The following is a 22,796-nucleotide window of genomic DNA, read 5'->3' as shown; positions in this document are numbered from 1 at the left end:
CCGTGTGTAACGCTCTCTGTGGGGGGGATGTGTGTGGTGCTAGCTATAGGGGGGATGTGTGATATCTACAGGGGCTGTGTGTGGCACTATGTACAGAGGGATGTGTGTATGTGGTGTTTTACAGTGTGTGGTATTATTATATTCAGGCGCGCAGTGTTTGGTGCTATTATATTTAGGGGCACAGTGTGTGGCACCATGATAATTTTATCTTTGTTTATAGGTGTGGAAATGTTGGAAAAGTGAGGAGCCGAAGACATCAGAGTGGCAAATTCTGCAGAAATGGGTCATGGCCGGGAGAAGTCGTCATGTGCTCTGGACCAGATGGAGAAGAAAAGAGGAAAAAATCTACTAGAATCTGAGACGTCGTCACCTGTGAGTCACTAGATTTATAGAAAATCTGTCACCTCTCCTGACATGTTTATTATAGGAAATCCTTGTATTTCACAAAAAGTCTTTCTGCAGTCCAGGACTGATAGACAATTCCCCTTGTCAGGAGGTTGTGTCCCTGCACAGTGTGATCTTGTCAGTATGTAGGGACACAGCCCTGTGACAAGGGGAATCCGTAACACCCATTTGTTAATGCTTGGCCAAAAAGGTAGTGTTAAAAATAGTTACGGCGCGGCGTGGCGGCTGTGCGGAAGGGGGGCCCAAGTTTGGGTAACAGCCCAGGGCCTATAGTTTACTTAATCCGCCACTGAATGTCCGTCATGTAATACTACGTTTTCCCTGCAGCGGTGGCTGGCAACTGACTTCAATTTAAAAAATGTTTTATTGATGAGATAACCTTCAATTTCACACCATCACTGCTTGCTTTTAGTGGATGAAAACCTTGTTTACATCCAGAGGCTAATACACCCTAAAACGCCTTAGAGCTGGATCCTCGCTGCAATTGTATTCAGTCCAGACAATCCTCCTTGAGCTAAATACATCCAGAATTTTATAAAAACTCAAAAACAGAGCGTAGACCTCTGCCACCTGCTGAGTACCGATCTAGTAAAATACTGTGTTTATTAGTTCATGCCAATAGAGGTAGAGACCTGCACAGTGACAACTGCTTTTCTGAACCATAAATGTGGCCAGGGCAGTTGTCACTCACTTTTCTTGGTAGTTATAAAGTTTTTGACTTGAAGGGCTTGTCCAGGATTAGAAAAATGATTGCTTTCTTCCAAAAACAGCGCCACATCTGCCCATGGGTTGTGGCTGGTATTGCAGCTGAGTTCCATTGAAGTGAATGAGACTGAGCTGCTATACCAGACACAATCCATGGACAGGTGTTTTTCGAATAAAGCAGTTTCTGATTTCTTGGTGGGAGGTTGGAGGGACAATTCTCACCTCTGCAGAATAGTTAGAATTTTTAGAAAGGAATGCATTGAAAGAAGGAAAGTGCGGTTCATGTTTCTGAGAAAAACTTTGCTTCCCAGTCATCATGTGTGTCTTATGCAAAGGCGCCTTGTACATGTGACCTGCTGAGGATCGTAACTACTTTCTTCTAACTTACATAATTCCTCACAAATATCAATGGGTTAAGACTCATTGTCAGTTACCCTATTAGTGAATTCTGAGTTTATAAAGGCTGGGGGGTTCTTTTTTCAGGACCCCCATCTATAAGCCTGAGTGCAGAGCACTCGGATAACCCGACATATCTGTACATTACAGAGATAGCCTATTGATTTGTATGGAAATTGTGTAACACTTCATTTCTCCTGTGGTGGCGCTGTAGGGGAATTGAACAGCTGTTGGCGATTCTAAAAGAGGCAGGGCCAGTTTTATAGAAAATGTGGCCCTGACCAACAAACAAAGTGCCCCCCCCCCCCACCATTATTAGACTTTTTCGACACAATTTTAAAAACTGCATATATATTAAAAATGACGCATACTTGTACTTTTTACCTGAATGTTTATAGCGAAATACCGCCGTACAATGCCATATAATACATCCATACAATGCTCACACAATACAGCCATTTAATGCCCCAAATAATAGCATAATATATTTCCTGAATAATAACTCCATATAGTATCCAAATAATACTACCAAATACTGCCCACATACTACTGTCATATATTTCCCATACAATACTCTCATTCAGTGCCCAAATAGAAATGCCATACAGTATCTACATAATGTCGCCATATAGTGGCAGAATAATACTACCATATACATCCAACACAATGCTGCCACTTAGAGCCCACATAATACTGTCATATTCAGCCCAAATAATAGTGCCATATAAAGCCCACATAATACTGCCATATACAGCCCACATAATACTGCCATATACACTCCACATAATACCGCCATATACAGTCCACACAATACTGCCATATACATCCCACACAATGCTGCCACTTAGAGCCCACATAATACTGCCATATACAGCCCACATAATACTGCCATACATAGACCACATAATACCGCCATATACAGCCTACATAATACTGCCATACAGAGACCACATAATACCGCCATATACAGCCTACATAATACTGCCATACAGAGACCACATAATACCGCCATATACAGCCCACACAATACCGCCATATACAGCCCACACAATACCGCCATATACAGCCCACACAATACCGCCATATACAGCCCACACAATACCGCCATATACAGCCCACATAATACTGCCATACATAGACCACATAATACCGCCATATACAGCCTACATAATACTGCCATACAGAGACCACATAATACCGCCATATACAGCCAAAATATTAATGTCATATACAGCCTACAAAATACTGCCATATAAAACCCACATAATACCACCATATAACAATGTTATAGCCCTCATGCTACCATCATATAACACTGCCATATACAGCCCACATATCACCAAATAATACTGCCATATACAGCCCACATAATACCTCCATATAATACTGCCATATACAGCCCACATAATACTGCCATATAATAATGTCATATACAGCCTATATAATACGGCAATATAATACTGCCATATAAAGCCCACATAATACCACCATATAATACTATCATATATAGCCTACATAATAACTCCATATAATACTGCCGTATACAGCCCACATTACACCACCATATAACAATGCCATATACAGCCCACATAATACTGCCATATATAGCCCAAATAATACCACGATAGAACACTGCTATATACAGCCCACATAATACCACCATATAATACTGCCATATACAGCCCACATAATACTGCCATATATAGCCCACATAATACCACGATAGAACACTGCCCTATACAGACCACATAATACTGCCATATACAGCACACACAATACAACCATATAACACTGCTTTATACAGCCCACATAATAACACCATATAACACCGCCATATAGAGCCCACATAATACCACCATATAACACTGCCATATACAGCCCATATAAAACTGGCATATATAGCTCACATAATACAGCCATATACATCGCACATACTACTGTCATAAAGAGCCCACATAATACTGCCATATACAATCCACATAATACTGTCATATGCAGTCCACTTAATCCTGCCATATAGAGCCGACCTAATACTGCCATATAGAAACCATATAATACTGCCATATACAGCCCCCATAATACCACCATATAACACTGCCATATACAGCCCCCATAATACTGCCATAAACAGCATACATAATATCACCATATCTCACTGCCTTATACAGCCCACATAAAACCGCCATATAACACTGCCATATACAGCCCCCATAATACTGCCATAAACAGCTAACATAATACTGCTATATACAGCACACATAATACTGGCATTTAGAGCCCACATAATACTTCCATATACAGCCAAAATAATACTGCAATATAGAGCCAACATAATACTAACATATACAGCCCACATAATACTGCTATAGAGCCCACATAATCTCACCATATATAGCTGATATAATACTGTCATATACAGCCCACATAATACCACCATATAACACTGCTTTATACAGCCCATATAATACCACCATATAACACTGCCATATACATCCCACATAACACTGCCATATACAGCCCACAAAATACTACCATAAAACACTGCCATATACAGCCCACATAATACTGCCATATAAAGCCCACATAATACTGCCACATAGAACCAACATAATACCGCCATATACAGCCCACATAGTACTGCCATATAAGGCCCACATAATACTGCCATATGGAGTTACCATAACACTGCCATATACAGCCCACATGATACCACCCTATATCACTGGCATATACAGCTCACATTATTTCACCATATGACACTGCCCTATATAGCCCACTTAATACTACCATATTCAGCCTACATAATATCACCATATAACACTGCCTTTTACAGCCCACATAATACTGTCATATATAGCCCACATAATACCACGATATAACAATGCCATATACAGCCCACATAATACTGCCATATATAGCCCACATAATACCACGATAGAACACTGCTATATACAGCCCACATAATACCACCATATAATACTGCCATATACAGCCCACATAATACCACTATATAACACTGCCATATATATAGAGACCACATAATAGTACCATATACAGCCCACATAATACCGACATATGGAGTCCACATAATACCGCTATATACAGCCCACATAATATTGCCATATACAGCCCACATAATACTGCCATATACAGCCCACGTAATACTGCCATATAGAGCCCACATAATACTGCCATATAGAGCCTACATAATACTGCCATATAGAGCCCACATAATACTGCCATATAGAGCCCACATAATGCTGCCATATACAGCCCACATAATACCACAATATAACACTGCCATATACAGCCCACATAATAGCATCATTTAACACTGCCTTTTTCAGCCCCCATAATACCACTATATAACACTGCCATATAGAGCTCATATAATACCCTCATTTAATACTGTCATATTTATCCCACATAATACCACCATATAACACTGGCATATACAGCTCACATCATTTCACCATATAATACTGCCATATACAGCCCACATAATACGACCATATAACACTGCCCTATAAAGCCCACTTAATACTGCCATATAATACTGCCATATACAGCCTACATAATACCACCATATAACACTGCCTTTTACAGCCCACATAATACCACAATATAACACTGCCATATACAGCCCACATAATAATGCCATATAGAGCCCACATAATACCACTATATAATACTGCCTTATACAGCCCACATAATACCGCTATATAACACTGCCATATAGAGCCCACATAATACCAGCATATAACACTGCTATATACGGCTCAGATAATACCACCATATAACACTGCCACATACAGACCACATAATACTGCCATATACAGACAACATAATACCACCATAAATGACTCCCTAATAAATAGGAAACTATTATTTGTTTTATTTAATTATTTAACTTATTATATTCTGTACTGGTCAGGTGGCATAATAATAACAATAATAATAATAATAAAACCTTTATTTTTTTATAATCTCGCAGGTGATATCATGGATGGATCGACTTCTTTGGATGATCTCCCCCCTCCTCCTCCTGATTTCTAGACAATAGGCCTACTGAGAACTACAACGTAAGGGCAGCGCATACTGCAATTTTTCTGTTCCAATAACCCAGAAGTGTTGAATAAGCAGCCGTGGGTTAAGGGGAATAACTTTCTGCAGACCCCTCCGGCAGCAACAAAGGAAATCCAAAAATAGAATTAACATGTCCAATCCAATCCATGTCCAATCCCTCTTTCCCCCATCAGCTGTCGAGGGATAGTCAACAGGACCCCATACACATGAGATTGTAAATCAAATTAATGCCCAGCTTAAGACTGGTGGAACAGATGATACCACCAACAACAATTTAGACTTCATTATGATGCCGTAATAATACCCACACAAATGTACCCAAATAACCTCAAAAATATAAAAAAAACAGTTATGCAAGTTTTTGGACAATCACTTTGAACTATCATTCTTATGTAACTTTTCAGATGTTGACTGTTCTTACTCGGAATGGTTCTTTCTACCAGACTTGCATCCAATGTGCATGGGTACCCTAAGAGCTCCTTCATTCGGGAGATCCATCCTACTGCTCTTCACCACAAATGGGAATATACCCCAGCACGAGGAGAATGGAGACATATGTAACTTTACCCTACAGGCAAGACTCCATTCCAGTTTTTGGAATATAATAAAGATTGTAAACTAAGAAAACTTGAGGACACCTTCAATGAGAAGAAGCTGCAAACTGATCTCAGACATAGAAACAGTCCTCAATGTGGTGGCCGGTCAACCTCAAATATCCAATTGTAGACATTCAGTTCCAGTCCGGTGACCTCTTTTTTTGATGGTTGACCTCTAGTGATGTCTTTATGGAGCATAGTCAATGGTCCTCCACCAGATCTGACCAGATTTATCTTACTAATAAGAGTATACATTGTGACCAGGACAGACCGGTGTTCATTAGTAATGTGACAGAAGTGTTGAGCTGCCAGCATGGAACGCAGACGTTTTCATAAGACTTAAGGCGTGTTATATCAGAGCTAAGTACTGCCAGAGGCCTCGAATCCTGGGACATTGTGTTCATTAAAAGTGCTGAGCACAATTTTCTCTGTCGCTTGCTGCTCTTCACGCTTTTTGAACTTTATTTCCCCACTCAGGATATTTCTGTGTTGTATGATGACTACGCATAGTCTTTGCAGCACCGAGGCCATGGGTTCAAGTCCATCTGGATAACATCTACTTTGAGTTTGTATATTCTGCCTATGGCAATAAAGGTTTTCTATTGTTATATATAACAGTTTTGGTCTTATTTATGTCTGTGGTAGGAGACGTTCCGTGATGACAACAAATCTCTGAATGGGGTATTACACGTTGCGCCATGAATGTTTCTTGTTGCCTGTTATTAATGACCTCAATGTTTCTAAAAAGATACGTCCTCTTTCTTAGACAGACTATGAATCTGTTCGGATAGCTAAAATATGCTGATTACAATTATGAAAAAATTTGATATAATGTGATATAATGGGACATAATGTGATATAATGTATACGTGTTCTTTTCTGATGACTCCAGAATAAAATCCCTCGTGATTTAGAGGAGGAGGAGACATGGTCAATATTGATTGGATAGACTGAAGGCCATGGCCCCTCTTATGTGATTGGAGCGGGAGATATGGCCAACACCCCTTTTTTATGATATATAATCTATGTATTGTTTGCTAATAAACTAGAGAGAGAATCTGATTGCACTTAAAAAATGTGTGAAGTGTGTCGTTTCTCTCCGATGCATCGTCAAGCTCTCCCACATATTTGAAACCAGATAAGAGACTACGAGGTCCAGTTGACGACCCGCCTAAATTGATTTCCATACCAACCTGTTCCTCCTCCTGCGGGAAGAATTGTGTGCAATGGTGGCTGAGCTTGCGCCCAGTCTGCTCCATACAAGTCTATGGGTGATACAGAAACAGCCGAGCACTCCCAAATACACAAGAGATCTAGAAATTGATGAAGACGGGGATGGATCCAGATTACGACTACGACTACCACTGTACTTGACTGAAATCAGAAAAGGGTGACATGTTGTTATCAGAATCTCTCAGTAGTGCAGCCTCTTATAATGTTCTACTTGCAGGTCTCCTTTAAGACCAGAACATGGCTAGTTTTCGTGTTTTGACCATCTTTGTCTCCACTGAATAGATGAGAGCGGGTGCACAGTGGACTAGAAGACCAACTATTCTTCAGCTAGTGTCCAACCTTACCCTTGGAGCTCAATCACACTGCATTACAGAACCATTGTAAATCAATGAGATCCATTATCAAGTGGATCCGTCATAACTCCTGAAAGCCATGACACCGGTGTGAACAGAGCCTTGGAGCCTTCTCCAGTAGTGAGGTGACGTCATCCACATAGAACATACACACTGGACCCATTACAAAATACTGTCCAATATTACACACCAAGAGCTGGCTGACAAATGGACATAAACATGGAATTTATTCCAACATCTTTATTTTTTTTACATTTTGTTTTGCCTTTCCTCACATAAATAGCGCAATTCTCATCAGACACCAGAACTGACTTCTCGGAACAATAATTTAATAATAATATAACTCCATACCCCCCTCCCCTATTGGACGTTCACAGCAATATGGTCTCAAGAATCTGGGACCTGATCTTCTGAACTCCTGCGGCCAAAGTCCATCCAGCCAGCGTAGTCTCGGTCGTGCATGGGGTGGAGGTGGCCTTCAGCATTGGAGATTTCTAGGATGTAACATCATTCAGGTTAGTAGCTGTAATGCGATATATTTTGTATTTCAGCAAACGCGGCCTATCGGACCACAGGGATCTAATGGCGGCATTAAGGAGTCGTCGGATTTCCTTCACCCGGGCAAAGATTCGGTTTGCTGCCCTAGCCCTGTATCTAAATACCCTGACCAAGGCAGAGTGATATGTTGGCATCCCCCTAACACCCATGGCACATGCCCCCCTCTCGCCATGCCCCTGCATCATTGTAATGTAATACCCATGGTGACTTGGCACACTGCATTTTCCTAACAGCTGAGCAAACCTTGTTCTACGTGTGTATGGGGGATGTCACATTTGAAGAGGTATCAAGATTAGAAGTGTCCTTGTGAGTACGGAGTGGGCGATGAGCATTATCTCCCTGGTTTTTGACACTTTGTACCTGCAAGTAGCTGAGGGAGGAGTTGTGACATAATCCGTTGCTTCTGTTCATGGGACAAGGATGCCAGGAGGTCCCGCTTGGGTTCTTCTTCTGTGGTCCATACCTTGCCGACTGCAGTTCGGTCATTGGCCTACAGAGGGCAGCTGTGGCCAACATAGCTAACAAAATACTAACACAAACCTTTCTGTCCATTTCTGCAATGCAAGAACAAGGATTTAGTATTTGGTTTCTGCTGCCACCTAGTGTACATAAAAATGTGTGCATGTTTTTTTTACAATTTCAAATCCATCACTATATATAGGCAAACGCCGTTTCTCATTCTGCTCAAGTTATAAAATTAAAATATTTTACACTTTAATGCTATAGGCACCATGAGTGAGTGGGCACATGAATAACTGGGCAACTATATACAATAACCATGCCCGCTATCCAATTCACTGCACTATTATGGGAAAATTGGTTATTCCAATGACACTAGATAAGTGCCAGGTTTGCCTGCATGACAGATATAGTCCTACTTATTTCATGATCTCTTCCCGTTGTCAGTTTGTTGATTCTATAATTATTTTAAGGGGGTTCTTCAGTTTTGCAATTAATAAAATATATAAGGAAATATGGCTGAAAGTGAGGGATCTGTCTGTCTTAGGCAATAGTGAATTCTGAATTAATAAAGGGAGTTGCCCCATTCAGAACCTATATCTGTTAACCAGTCGGGAGAGACTGTATGTGTATTACACGGATAGCTTATTGATTTCAATTAAAAATGTGTAATGCTTCATATCACCTGTGGAGGCACTGCAGAGAAATTGAACATTTGCTGAAATTATACTCTGTAAAATGCTAATCTGTGGGTGGAACCTGGCAGTATTTGCAGATGATACTAGGTTATGTTAAATGATCAATACAGAGGTGGATAATATAATATTGCAGAGGGATTTGGGGAAGCCAGAGGCTTGGGTAGAGAAATGGCAATTTAAAGCGTTTTTTCCATCAGAGACATTTATAGCATATCCAGAGAATATGTCATAAATGGCAGATAGATGCGGGTCCCACCTCTGGTACCCGTATCGATCTCTAGAATGGGCTCCCTAAGCTCCGTTCTACTGCTCTGTGTTGCGGTTGAAGCTTGTAATTTCCGACCAGGAATTATGTAGCTCGCTGAGCCAGGCTGTTTCCGTTACTCCCATAGTAGTGAATGGCAGTTACTGAAGCAGCGTAGCATGCGAGCTATGCTGTTTCCGTAATTCTTGGTCGTAAATCACACACGTCAACCACAACACAGAGAAGCAGAACGGGGTTTAGGGGGTCCCGTTCCATTGGATATTTCATAAATGTCTCTGATGGGAAAACCCCTTTAAGTTTATTTGGATAAATGTAATGTTATGCAACTTGGCTTAGCAAAAAAATTCTTCAATAATTCATGAAATAGTAAAACACTGGGTAAAACTGCCACTTTAAAAAGACTTGGGGATATTGGTGGACAACAAACTTAACTTTAGCAACCAGTGCCAGGCGGCTGCTGACAAGGCAAATAAAATAATGAGATGCATCAAGAGGCACATGACAAGAATATAGTGTTTCCTCTATACAAGTCACTAGTGACACTATAGACCAGGTGCAAAGGAGGGCAACCAAGGTATATGGAAATGGGTGGATCGCAGCACCAAGAAAGGCTATCAAATTTGCGGCTTAACCGTTTAGAAAAAAGACTGTTTAGGGGCGATCTAATTACAATGTACAAATATATCAATGAACAGTACAGAGATCTTTGCAATGATCTTTTTACACATAGGCCTATAACCATGACAAGGGGCGTCCTCTATGTCTAGAGGAATGAAGATTTCACCACAATCATAGGCAGGGTTCTTTACGGTCAGTGCAGTAATATTGTGGAACTCACGGTCACGCAATATTCTTATGGTTGGTTCATTGAGCAAGTTCAAGGACTGCTTGGACGCCTTTCTTGAAAAATATAATATTACAAGTTATGAGTACTAGATTTTGTAGATGGGACGTTGATCAAGGAATTTATTCTGATTTCCATATTTGGAGTCGGGGAGGAATTTTTGGCGTTAACCTCATGTTTTTTTACACGGATTAACACGGGATTACAGGTTGGAGTTGATGGACCTGTGTGTTTTTGTGTTTTTTCAACCTTAAAGGGTAACTAAACATTCGACAAACTTCTGACGTGATAGTGACATGTCAGAAGTTTTGATTGGTGCGGGACGGAGCACTTAGATCCCCACCAATCGCTAAAACGAAGCAGTAGAATCGCTTGTGTGAGCGCTCAGCCACTTCGTTTCTGATCAGCTTTTTCCAGATATCAATGTATTGGAGTACGTGCTCAATAGAAAGTCTATGAGCCCGTACTCCGATACATCGGTTTTCCGGAAAAAGCCGATCAGAAACTAAACGGCTGAGCGCTCACACGAACGCTTCTGCTGCTTTGTTTTAGCGATCGGTGGGGGTCTCAGTGCTCGGACACTCACCAATCGAAACTACTGATATGACACTATGACATGTCAGAAGTTCGTCGAACGTTTATGTAAAGTTGGGTTAACGCCCATAGATAATCAGTCTGCACCTGCTTCTATGTCTGTGAGACTGACTCCATCTTCCACCACTCAGGGTGGCAGGCTTAGGAGTGGGAGAACCTATCACAGCCTGGCTAGACGGAGCTAGCGCCCGCCCTCTGTCTATTTATACCTGCCTTTCCTGTTCCTCCTTTGCTTGTGATTCTTCTCGTTTGGTTTCCTGGCCCTGCTGCAGCTTCTTGTACCATTGTCCTTGCTTCATATTGACCCCGGCTTGCTGACTACTCTCCTGCTATGCGTTTGGTACCTCGTACACTCCTGGTTTGACTCGGCTTGTTTACTACTCTTCTGCTCTGCGTTTGGCACCTCGTACTCTCCTGGTTTGACTCGGCTTGTTCACTTCTCTTGTTGCTCACGGTTTTGCCGTGGGCAACTGCCCCTTTCTCCCCCTAGCTCTGTGTACCCTTGTCTGTTTGTCTGTCGTGCACTTATTGAGCGTAGGGACCGTCGCCCAGTTGTACCCCGTCGCCTAGGGCGGGTCGTTGCAAGTAGGCAGGGACTGAGTGGTGGGTAGATTAGGGCTCACTTGTCTGTCTCCCCACCCCCGTCATTACATAATCACAAGCCAATACCTAGTCTACCCTGGTCCCTGACACCACTATGGACCCCCTTGAGACCCTGGCTCAGCAAATGCAGGGTCTCTCCCTACAGGTTCAGGCCCTGGCTCAGAGGGTCAAGCAGCCTGATGCTACCATGGTAGTCCCTCTCACCTCACCTCTTGAACCCCACCTCAAGTTGCCCGACCGGTTCTCAGGGGACCGGAAGACTTTTCTCTCCTTTCGGGAGAGTTGTAGGCTCTATTTTAGTTTAAAGCCCCACTCCTCAGGTTCTGAGAGCCAGCAGGTGGGTATAATTATGTCCCGGCTCCAGGAAGGGCCCCAAGAATGGGCCTTCTCCTTGGCTCCTGACGCCCCTAAACTTTCCTCCGTTGATCTTTTCTTTTCTGCTCTCGGACTCATCTATGACGAGACTGACAAGACTGCTTTTGGCGAGAGTCAGCTGGTGACCTTACGTCAGGGTAAGAGACCTGTTGAGGAGTATTGCTCTGACTTTAGGAAGTGGTGCGTAGCTTCTCGGTGGAATGACCTTGCCTTAAGGTGCCAGTTTAGGTTGGGTCTGTCGAACGCCCTGAAAGATCTGCTAGTTAGTTATCCCTCTTCTGACTCCCTAGACCAGGTTATGGCATTAGCGGTACGACTTGACCGACGTCTCAGGGAACGACGACTTGAACGTCTTGATGTTTTCTCCTCTGACTCCCCCATGATGTCTCCCGAGGTTCCGTTGCTTCGTTCCTCCCCGGAATACTCGGAGGTACCTATGCAACTCGGGGCCTCCGTATCCCCCCAACAACGTAGAGATTTCCGCAGGAAGAATGGTCTCTGCTTCTACTGTGGGGATGACAAGCATCAAGTGAACAACTGTCCTAAGCGTAAGAATGCAGCCGGAGAACTTCCGCGCCTAAGTGATCATCGGGGAGGTCACTTGGGCGCACAGGTATTTCCCGTAAATATGAAACGTAATAAAATCTTGCTTCCCTTTCAGGTCTCTTTTGGTGGTAGGTCTGCTACCGGCAGTACCTTCGTGGATTCAGGGTCTTCTGCTAATATCATGTCTGTGGAATTTGCTATGTCTCTAGCTATGCCTTTGATTGATTTGCCTAAACCTGTCCCGATAGTGGGTATCGACTCCACTCCTCGTGCTAATGGTTATTTTACACAGCATACCCCTGTTTTTTAACTCCTTGTTGGCTCCATGCATTTGGAGCAGTGCTCTGTACTGTTAATGCAGGGATTATCGTCCGATTTGGTTTTAGGCCTTCCCTGGTTGCAGTTGCATAATCCCACATTTGACTGGAATTCTGGGGACCTTACCAAGTGGGGTAATGAATACTTAACGTCATGTTTTTATGTTAATTCTATTTCTCCCCCTGAGGTGGTGAACACGCTACCTGAGTTTGTTCAGGACTTCGCCGATGTTTTCTCTAAGGAGGCCTCCGAAGTGTTACCTCCTCATAGAGAATATGATTGCGCAATCAATTTGGTACCAGGAGCTAAGCTCCCTAAGGGTAGGATATTTAATCTCTCTTGTCCCGAACGTGAAGCCATGAGAGAGTATATCCAGGAATGCCTGGCCAAGGGTTACATTCGCCCCTCTACTTCTCCGGTAGGTGCTGGCTTCTTCTTCGTAGGGAAGAAGGATGGTGGTCTTAGGCCATGCATTGACTACCGAAGCTTGAATAAGGTCACTGTAAGGAACCAGTATCCCCTTCCTCTGATTCCTAATCTCTTTAATCAGGTTCAGGGGGCCCAATGGTTCTCTAAGTTTGATCTACGGGGGGCGTATAACCTTATCCGCATCAAAGAGGGGGATGAGTGGAAGACTGCGTTTAACACGCCCGAAGGTCATTTCGAATACCTCGTCATGCCCTTTGGGTTGTGTAATGCTCCCACGGTCTTCCAGAATTTCATAAATGAGATTTTAAGAGACTACCTGGGGTTATTTCTTGTAGTGTACCTTGATGACATACTTGTGTTTTCCAAGGACTGTTCCTCCCACATTGAGCATGTCAGGAAGGTGCTCCAGGTCCTTCGAGAAAACAAACTGTTTGCTAAGACCGAAAAATGTGTGTTTGGGGTGCAGGAGATACCATTTTTGGGCCAAATCCTCACTCCTCATGAATTCCGCATGGACCCCGCCAAGGTCCAGGCTGTGGCGGAATGGGTCCAACCTGCCTCCCTGAAGGCGTTACAGTGCTTCCTGGGGTTCGCTAATTATTACAGGAGGTTTATTGCTAACTTCTCGGTCATCGCTAAGCCTCTTACGGATCTCACTCGCAAAGGTGCTGATCTCCTCCACTGGCCTCCTGAGGCTGTCCAGGCTTTTGAGGTCCTTAAGAAGTGCTTTATCTTGGGCCCGGTGCTGGTTCAGCCCAACCAAATGGAGCCATTTATCGTGGAGGTTGACGCGTCCGAGGTGGGAGTGGGGGCTGTCTTATCCCAGGGTACCAGGTCCCTCACCCATCTCCGTCCCTGTGCCTACTTCTCCAGGAAGTTTTCACCCACTGAGAGTAACTATGATATTGGCAACCGCGAACTCTTAGCCATTAAATGGGCATTTGAAGAGTGTCGCCACTTCCTGGAGGGGGCTAGGCACCAGGTAACGGTCCTTACCGACCACAAGAATCTGGTTTTCTTAGAATCTGCCCGGAGGCTAAACCCGAGACAAGCTCGTTGGGCGTTATTTTTTACCAGATTCAACTTTGTGGTTACCTATAGGGCTGGGTCTAAAAATGTTAAGGCTGATGCACTGTCACGTTACTTCATGGCCAGCCCTCCTTCGGAGGAAGATCCTGCTTGTATTTTGCCTCCAGGTATAATCATTTCCGCTATTGATTCTGATTTAGTCTCTGAAATTGCGGCTGATCAAGGTTCAGCTCCCGGGAACCTTCCTGAGAACAAGCTGTTTGTTCCCCTGCAATTCCGGCTAAGGGTACTTAGGGAAAATCATGACTCTGCACTATCTGTCCATCCAAGCATCCTGGGTACCAAGCACCTCATTGCCAGAAACTATTGGTGGCCTGGGTTGCCTAAAGACGTTAAGGCCTACGTCGCCGCTTGTGAAGTTTGTGCTAGGTCCAAGACTCCCAGGTCCCGACCAGCGGGCTTACTATGTTCTTTGCCCATTCCCCAGAGACCTTGGACCTATATCTCCATGGATTTTATCACGATTTGCCTCCATCTCAAGGCAAGTCGGTGGTGTGGGTTGTAGTAGACCGCTTCAGTAAGATGTGCCACTTTGTGCCCCTCAAAAAATTACCCAATGCTAAGACGTTAGCTACCTTGTTTGTCAAACACATCCTGCATCTCCATGGGGTCCCTGTCAATATTGTTTCTGATAGAGGGGTACAATTTGTTTCATTGTTTTGGAGAGCCTTCTGTAAAAAGTTGGAGATTGATCTGTCCTTCTCCTCTGCCTTCCATCCTGAATCTAATGGCCAAACTGAGAGGACTAATCAGTCTCTAGAACAATATTTAAGGTGTTTTATCTCTGACTGTCAATATGATTGGGTCTACTTCATTCCCCTCGCCGAATTTTCCCTTAATAACCGGGTCAGTAACTCGTCAGGGGTCTCCCCCTTTTTCTGTAATTTTGGGTTTAATCCACGGTTCTCCTCCATTTCACCTGGTAGTTCCAACAATCCCGAGGTAGAGGTCGTTCATCGAGAACTGTGCACAGTCTGGGCTCAGGTTCAGAAGAACCTAGAGGCGTCCCAGAGCATACAAAAAACTCAGGCAGATAGAAAACGTTCTGCTAACCCCTTGTTTATGGTCGGGGATCTGGTGTGGCTATCGTCTAAAAATTTGCGCCTTAAGGTCCCGTCCAAGAAGTTTGCTCCCCGGTTTATAGGGCCGTACAAGGTCATTGAAGTCCTCAATCCTGTCTCCTTCCGACTGGAGTTGCCCCCATCTTTTCGAGTACACGACGTGTTCCATGCCTCCCTCCTTAAACGCTGCTCCCCGTGCTTGGCTCCCTTGAGGAAACCTCCGGTCCCTGTTCTCACCCCTGAGGGAGCAGAATTCGAGGTGGCCAAGATTGTGGACAGCAGGATGGTCCAAGGCTCCCTCCAGTACCTGGTCCATTGGAGAGGATACGGGCCTGAGGAGAGGACTTGGGTAACCGCTCGGGATGTTCACGCTGGGATATTGGTCAGGAGGTTTCACCTTCGTTTCACCTTCGTTTCCCCAGTAAACCAGGACCACTTAGAAAGGGTCCGGTGGCCCTTCATAAAAGGGGGGGTACTGTAAAGGATCTGCCAGGCACAGCTTCGGGGTTAACGCCCATAGATAATCAGTCTGCACCTGCTTCTATGTCTGTGAGACTGACTCCATCTTCCACCACTCAGGGTGGCAGGCTTAGGAGTGGGAGAACTGGCCAGACGGAGCTAGCTCCCGCCCTCTGTCTATTTATACCTGCCTTTCCTGTTCCTCCTTTGCTTGTGATTCTTCTCGTTTGGTTTCCTGGCCCTGCTGCAGCTTCTTGTACCATTGTCCTTGCTTCATATTGACCCCGGCTTGCTGACTACTCTCCTGCTCTGCGTTTGGTACCTCGTACACTCCTACTTTGACTCGGCTTGTTTACTACTCTTCTGCTCTGCGTTTGGCACCTCATACTCTCCTGGTTTGACTCGGCTTGTTCACTTCTCTTGTTGCTCACGGTTTTGCCGTGGGCAACTGCCCCTTTCTCCCCCTAGCTCTGTGTACCCTTGTCTGTTTGTCTGTCGTGCACTTATTGAGCGTAGGGACCGTCGCCCAGTTGTACCCCGTCGCCTAGGGCGGGTCGTTGCAAGTAGGCAGGGACTGAGTGGTGGGTAGATTAGGGCTCACTTGTCTGTCTCCCCACCCCCGTCATTACAGTTTATTTACCCTTTCATAACTATGCGACAATCTAATTGTGTGTTCTCGCATCGCAACTCCTATTATTATCAACTTATCATTAGGTTACTCTTCTGACCAGAAGACATTTTTCCAAAGAGCAGGGGACACCATAGTCAATGCTATTTCTATTCATACTGTAATGAAGAGATAGAGTTCTATATACTGTAGATCCCTTTCCATTTCTGAACTCCTACAATTCATCATTTCCATCATAAACATCCAAATATATTACACGTAGTTGACCAAACATCTATGCCTGCCTCTGAATACATGACCATGAAGAGCTGCCCTGTCAGGGACCACAGCCAACCCTGGTCAACTGGCTGAGCCTCTTGAACTTTGGTTAAGAAAAAACAAAACATAAAAGCGAATTCACCTAAACAATGCGGCTACCAGGTTTCTTTTGTTTTTGGGGTGGGTAATCTACCAGCTTGAGTACCATGAAGGTGCCTCTTGACCTTCGGTATTAAGGAAGTCCAGGTGACCCTTGTACTATTAGCAAAATTTGCTCTAAACTGGCATTTCAGAACATGGACAACTCTAAAACTATTAAAATAGAGTGAATATAGACCATAAGTTGTCCTGTGCTTTTTCCAAAAGTTCTCCATCGCCCCCTACTGCTCAAATATAACTCACCTGTGGTGATGGTGTCTCTGAGCCTGGACGGTGGTGCAGGAGATCTCTCTGGCTTTCTGCCGGTTCTGAGCACCTTTTTATTGAGGGCAATGCAGGATGTCTCCTCCCATCCATAGCCATTACCCACCTTCCAACCCCCTCCTTATTCAGTGCCACTTCTGCTCATGATGTCAGTACACCCCCTGTCCTAAGATACATGGAGATTAACTATTTGTCAAGAGGATCACACAACACAAAGAAAGATGCGCAAATATAGCTGAGCAAATCATCGTAACGTCGTTACCTGACACTTACACTGCGGAGATCTTTACATTTCTAGAACATTTTCCACTCATTTTCTCTTACAGCCTATGAGGTTTTCAAAAGAAAAAATTCTAATATCTTTTAACTCTGCCTAGTGCTGAATGTTGTATGTAGTTATACGTCGTAAGTTTCTCTGTGGTCCATGTTCGACATTGAGGAGGGGTGTCCAGTGTCTTCAAGGCCTCGTTTCATTATGGTCCACCAAGCAGTGGTCCTCATAAAGTTACTCCGCACACTTCTTGCTATCCATCTCGGTCGTCGTTGTTCTCCCAACATCTGGGACGCTCCTCAACATTGAAACTGCAACACCAAGATGGAAAAGTGTTGGAATTGTGGAAATCACAGGATCGATAGACATGTTAATGATATGCAAATGATAAGAAAATGGAAACAAAATATTCCAAACATCTTGATTTATTCAGTAGAGAGTACGAGCGGCAAGCGCAGAAATACACGCACTTACACGCCTTGTCATGCTATCAGTGAGGTTATTAATGGTTGTCTGAGGAATGTTATGCCACGCTGAATGCAGTTGGGCACGCACATCATCAAGATTGGCTGCTGGCAGCTCCCTTTGCAATTGCCAACCAGTGACGTCCCAGATGTGCTCGACAGGAGACCTGTCTGGATATGCTGCAGGCCATGGTATCACGTTTAGAATGGGCAGGCTGGTCACAGTGGCACGAGCAACATGCGGACAGGTGTTGTCCTGTTGAAAAATGGCTTCTGGGACACTTTGGAGAAATGGCGGTACCACTGGTTCCACGACCAAATCAATCTAACGCCGAGCTGTTAGTGTACCTGAAATGAAGACTAGAGGGGTCTGGCTATCGTACATTATTCCACCCCACACCAAAATCCCAGGAGTAGGACCAGTGTTCCATTGTGAAGATCTCTTCATGACGTTGCCCACGTAGTCTCCAGACTAATCTCTGGCTAACATTGCGTCCGAGACAAAAGCAGGACTCATCACTGAAGAGGATAGACCTTCATTCCAGCCCCCATTTCCGTCTTGTGCACCATGATAGCCTTTGAGAGCGGTGGCATGTGGTCAATGGAACACCTGTAGCTGGACATTTGGCTCAAAAGACCAATTTCGTGCAAACGCCTTCTGATGGTTTGTGTTGGCACTGGTTGCCGCCCTAGGTTTAGGATGTGACATCTAATTTCACTTTAGTTCAGAATGGATCACTACGCTCCATTGTTACAATCAGACGATCCGTCCGTGCAGAGGTTCGCCTCCACGCACCTCTTGCTATCATCCCCTACATTGTTGTTCTCCCAACCTCCGGGACACGCAACGTTCTAAGTAATAAGCCAAGGTCTCTCAGTTCAAGGATTCTGTCCATCTCAGTTTGCGAAAAGTGGTGATAACTGGCACATCGAGGAACAGGAGGCATCGCACAAACATCCCACACCACTTGATACGATTTTTGAGGTTTCATGTGGCTAAAAAACGTTGCTTTCAATATGGCTTTTAACCCCCTCCCACATGCCACAGATTGGAGTTCGGTGCCTGAGAATTGATCCTTTGCAGATCTTAGCGACAGCTGCTACTTCCTCGATCTTACGGCCTGCCCTTCTTGGTGTTGCAATTTCAATTGAGGAGTGTAGATACAGATGGGCAGAATTGGTCTCTCCCACCAGAGGAACAGAAGATCCTCTGCTGATAAGACCTTCAAAATACTCAAAACCAAAGAAAATATATGAGAGGCTTTCCTCATTGTGGTTACTTTCCATCACTGACCATCTCCTTGACATCATGACAGCTGAACATTGTAAGCTTGCAATTTTGGTCCATATCTCCCAACACTTCTTGTTTTTCAACCCACTTGTGCCAAGGAACTGTGTTTGCTGACATTTGGCACACCACTATGACCTGCTGGGGGTGCACAAATGGCCTTCCCAATCTTCTATTGGCCAATTTGATGTTGTTCATACCGATCTCAATATACTCTGTTGTGTGTGATAAGGTCTTTGATGTTAGAGCCTGTACTTATACCATTCATAGTCATGAGGTGCGGTGTAATGTGGACCAGTGTTTCTCAGTGTACCCTCAGGATTGCCTTAGTAGCATACAGGTGAAACAATTATTGTCAGTACATCAGGAATTACCAACATTTTCTGTAGAGGATACCCTTAAATCATAATTTAAAAAAGGTATATATTTTTGGAAAAAATATATTAAAAATGGATATAAGAAAGCGCTACACAAAAGGAAGGATCGGCAGAGTAATAATAATGGGTGGATTTATTTTGCAAAGAAGGGCAACACGTTTCAACGCAGAACCTGCGTCTTCATCAGGCCAAAAATGACTTTTAAGCACTTTCTTATTTCCATTTTTTATATATTTTTTCCAAAAATATATACTTTTTTTAAATTACGATTTATCGCGGCACAATACAATTGATGCCGGCATCTGGATACTGAAAGCTGCAACCTATTTTACTACTACCTACATCCCTAAGTTGTACCTGCCAGTACAAACTTCTTTAGTTGAGTGCTATAACTTACCACCACTACAAATTATCTTACCTATCAGGTTTATCTTGCACCATGTGGCGCTGTGTACGTTTTTTTCTTCCCAGACACCCTTAAATCATGACCTGTTGTGGGTACTTGAGGGCTTTCGGGATCTCTATGGAAAAAGTATTGTCTGCATGATCCATTCCGATTTTTTTAGCATCCTGCCTGGAAACCTATATCGTGTGTGTGAGTGTGTGTGTATATATATATATATATATATATATATATATGTATATGTGTGAGTATATATATATATATATATATATATATATATATATATATATATATATATATATATATATATATTTATCTCCTCACCTATATTACATCTGATCCTACAAATCTGAAGCCAATACAGTTGATGAGCTAAACTAAGAATAGACACACGTCCTAATGAGTTGCTTTTACCCATTGATGTCTGGTTGTCTTGAAGGCTCTCAGTTCTGTTCGTCTACCGTCCATAATGAGTCAGTTCTGTGTCAAGTTGTCTCTGCAGCAAGTTTCCAGCAATGAGGACAGTGAGTTCAGAGCGGGCAGGCTGCCTGATCCCTTAATATGCCGTGAGCTCTTATTTATGTTCTGACATTGCCATGCTACAAGCAACATGTCTTTCTTGTCTATTATTTTCCTTACAATTGGTTCTTCTCATTACACGGGTTCTTTTGTGTTTGATTAAAACCTGATTGTCTTTGGGAATAGAATGTATACCCTTCAATGGAGGGCTCTTATGTATTTGGAAGTATCTGTAGATAAAGCGGACAAGCACAATGAGATAATTAACACTTGGAGTAATATGGAGAACCCTGAAGCTCAATGTTTCTCTAGTGGATTCCACCAAGAGGTCTCCATTTAGATCTCTACTTAGGGGGCTCAATACCACAGCGATGTCCATATCTTGCATTCCTCATTCTACAGCCCTGGCACACAAGGTTCACTAGGGGGGGCGTCTATCAGAAATGTGGGACACTTGCCTGCATTGTTGGGCAAGTTGCTTGTGTGGCGGGAAACTGAAGACCCAACGTTGCCACCAGGTGTGTCACAAGTAACTACGGGGCCCTCTAGCTAAACTTGTAAGGGGGCCCCACTCTGCAACGACCACCATCATTAGTGAGTGTGTTCAAGTAATAGAAAGGTTGCTTTGTCCTGTGGGTCTTTTCCTCCCTTCCTTGGCCTTTCTGGGCTCTGCTGTCCCCTATATGCTGCCACCCTTCCATCTGCTCCTCATTAGGCTCACCTCGTTGGCACTTTTAACAGCGGACTTGGGCCCCGGAGCTGCAATGCCTTCTACCCCATCCATGTTGCCATCTCTATCAGAAAACCCTGGTGGCACTTTACCACTCCACGCTTCGCTGTGTAACAAGCATTACTGCTAAAGACTCTGATGGTGCCACACCGACCCCACCAAGGAAGCCTTCAGTTATTGTTCCTTGGGCCGGTGTCTCAGAAGATCCCACGTAGAGATGCGCTTTCTTAATTCACATTACATACATTGCTAAAATTTCAGATCTTCTCCACTTTCATTAGGGTTTTGAAGGCCACAATGTAGGAAACCATCAAACTTTTCCAACCTACAGGAACCACAAAGACTTTCGAGCATGGTGCTCAGGTCCTCTACACATGTTCTGCCACAGGTACGCCATGTGCATGCTCGGGGTTAATGGCTCTTAAGTCCGTCACTGTGTGATAGATGAGTGGGCATGTCATCAGCTCCTGGTCATCGGAAACTTCCAGAAAAGATTTGCATTTTAAAAAGGTCTTCAAAATTAAAAAAGGATCTGAATAGAAGACACTTTTCCGGCCAAACAGAGACATTTTAGTCACTTCTGTGTTAGAGCGGAACTGTTTAAGCTGCTGGAATTATTCTTCTTGTGCGCAATAAGGCAAATGTTTCAGGGGAGACAGAACAATATACAGGTCTTCCTCCCCATGACCCATTTTAACTTCAGAACATGGTCGAGGTGCCAATCGGGGCAAATCACACTTGGATCATTTGGCACCTTTTAGTTAGATTAATAACGCTGTATGTAAATGGAGACCTGTCATTTGCTGCCGTTTTTCTACCTGTGCTGCAGTATTTTTGGTTCACTAGAATTTGTCTCAAAAAAAGGTCAATTTATGAGGAAGTCGACTCCGAGTGAAGAGGCTGGCAATGTCCAGAGAAAGATACACTGGACTTTTGGAGTTCGATACGGTAAAGATTTCCATATTTTTCGGACTATTAGTATATATAACTGAATAAAAGTTCCCTGTGATCTAGGGTAGTGAAAGGGTTAATGGCAGGTTACCCAATTGTCTCGGATAGTGGTGGGGTTGGAAAAATGGTTGCTCCCTTCCAGAAACAGCACCACTCTTATTCGTGGGCTGTTTCTGGTATTGCAGCTCAGACCTCGTCCCTTAAAAGGGACTAAGCTGGTAATACCAGACACAACCCGTGGACTAGAGTGGCGTTGTTTCTGTAAGAAAGGAGCCTTGTTTTATAATCCTCTTAATACCATCTTCCCTGGTGGTCTAGAGGAACAAAAAAACTGCATGTGTGTTTCTAGCCTTAAATTCAGATGGTGCGGTTGTGCTGCAGTTGTTGCTGCTCTAAGAACTGCGCAGCAAAT

The 22,796-nt window shown here is 43.7% G+C and overlaps 1 protein-coding gene and 1 pseudogene across 1 annotated transcript in view; one reads left to right on the top strand and one right to left on the bottom strand.

The window, feature by feature from the left end:
• The window catches only part of ABI3 (ABI family member 3), a 32,320-nt gene extending 25,056 nt beyond the window's left edge, over window positions 1-7,264 (top strand). Inside the window, exons 9-10 of the mRNA XM_075846794.1 lie at window positions 5,501-5,588; window positions 5,997-7,264. Of these exons, the coding sequence (XP_075702909.1) occupies window positions 5,501-5,562 (62 nt within the window). The 3' untranslated portion in view covers window positions 5,563-5,588; window positions 5,997-7,264. The remainder of the gene's footprint in view (window positions 1-5,500; window positions 5,589-5,996) is intronic.
• Window positions 7,265-7,999: 735 nt separating this feature from the next.
• LOC142665871 (gastrin/cholecystokinin-like peptide) lies at window positions 8,000-17,958 on the bottom strand (annotated as a pseudogene).
• Between the last annotated feature and the right edge of the window lie 4,838 nt (window positions 17,959-22,796).

Source organism: Rhinoderma darwinii, chromosome 13 (genome assembly GCF_050947455.1).
Source record: "Rhinoderma darwinii isolate aRhiDar2 chromosome 13, aRhiDar2.hap1, whole genome shotgun sequence".
In the NCBI taxonomy this organism is placed as follows: Eukaryota; Metazoa; Chordata; class Amphibia; order Anura; family Rhinodermatidae; genus Rhinoderma; species Rhinoderma darwinii.
This window is presented reverse-complemented; position numbering and strand designations above follow the sequence as displayed.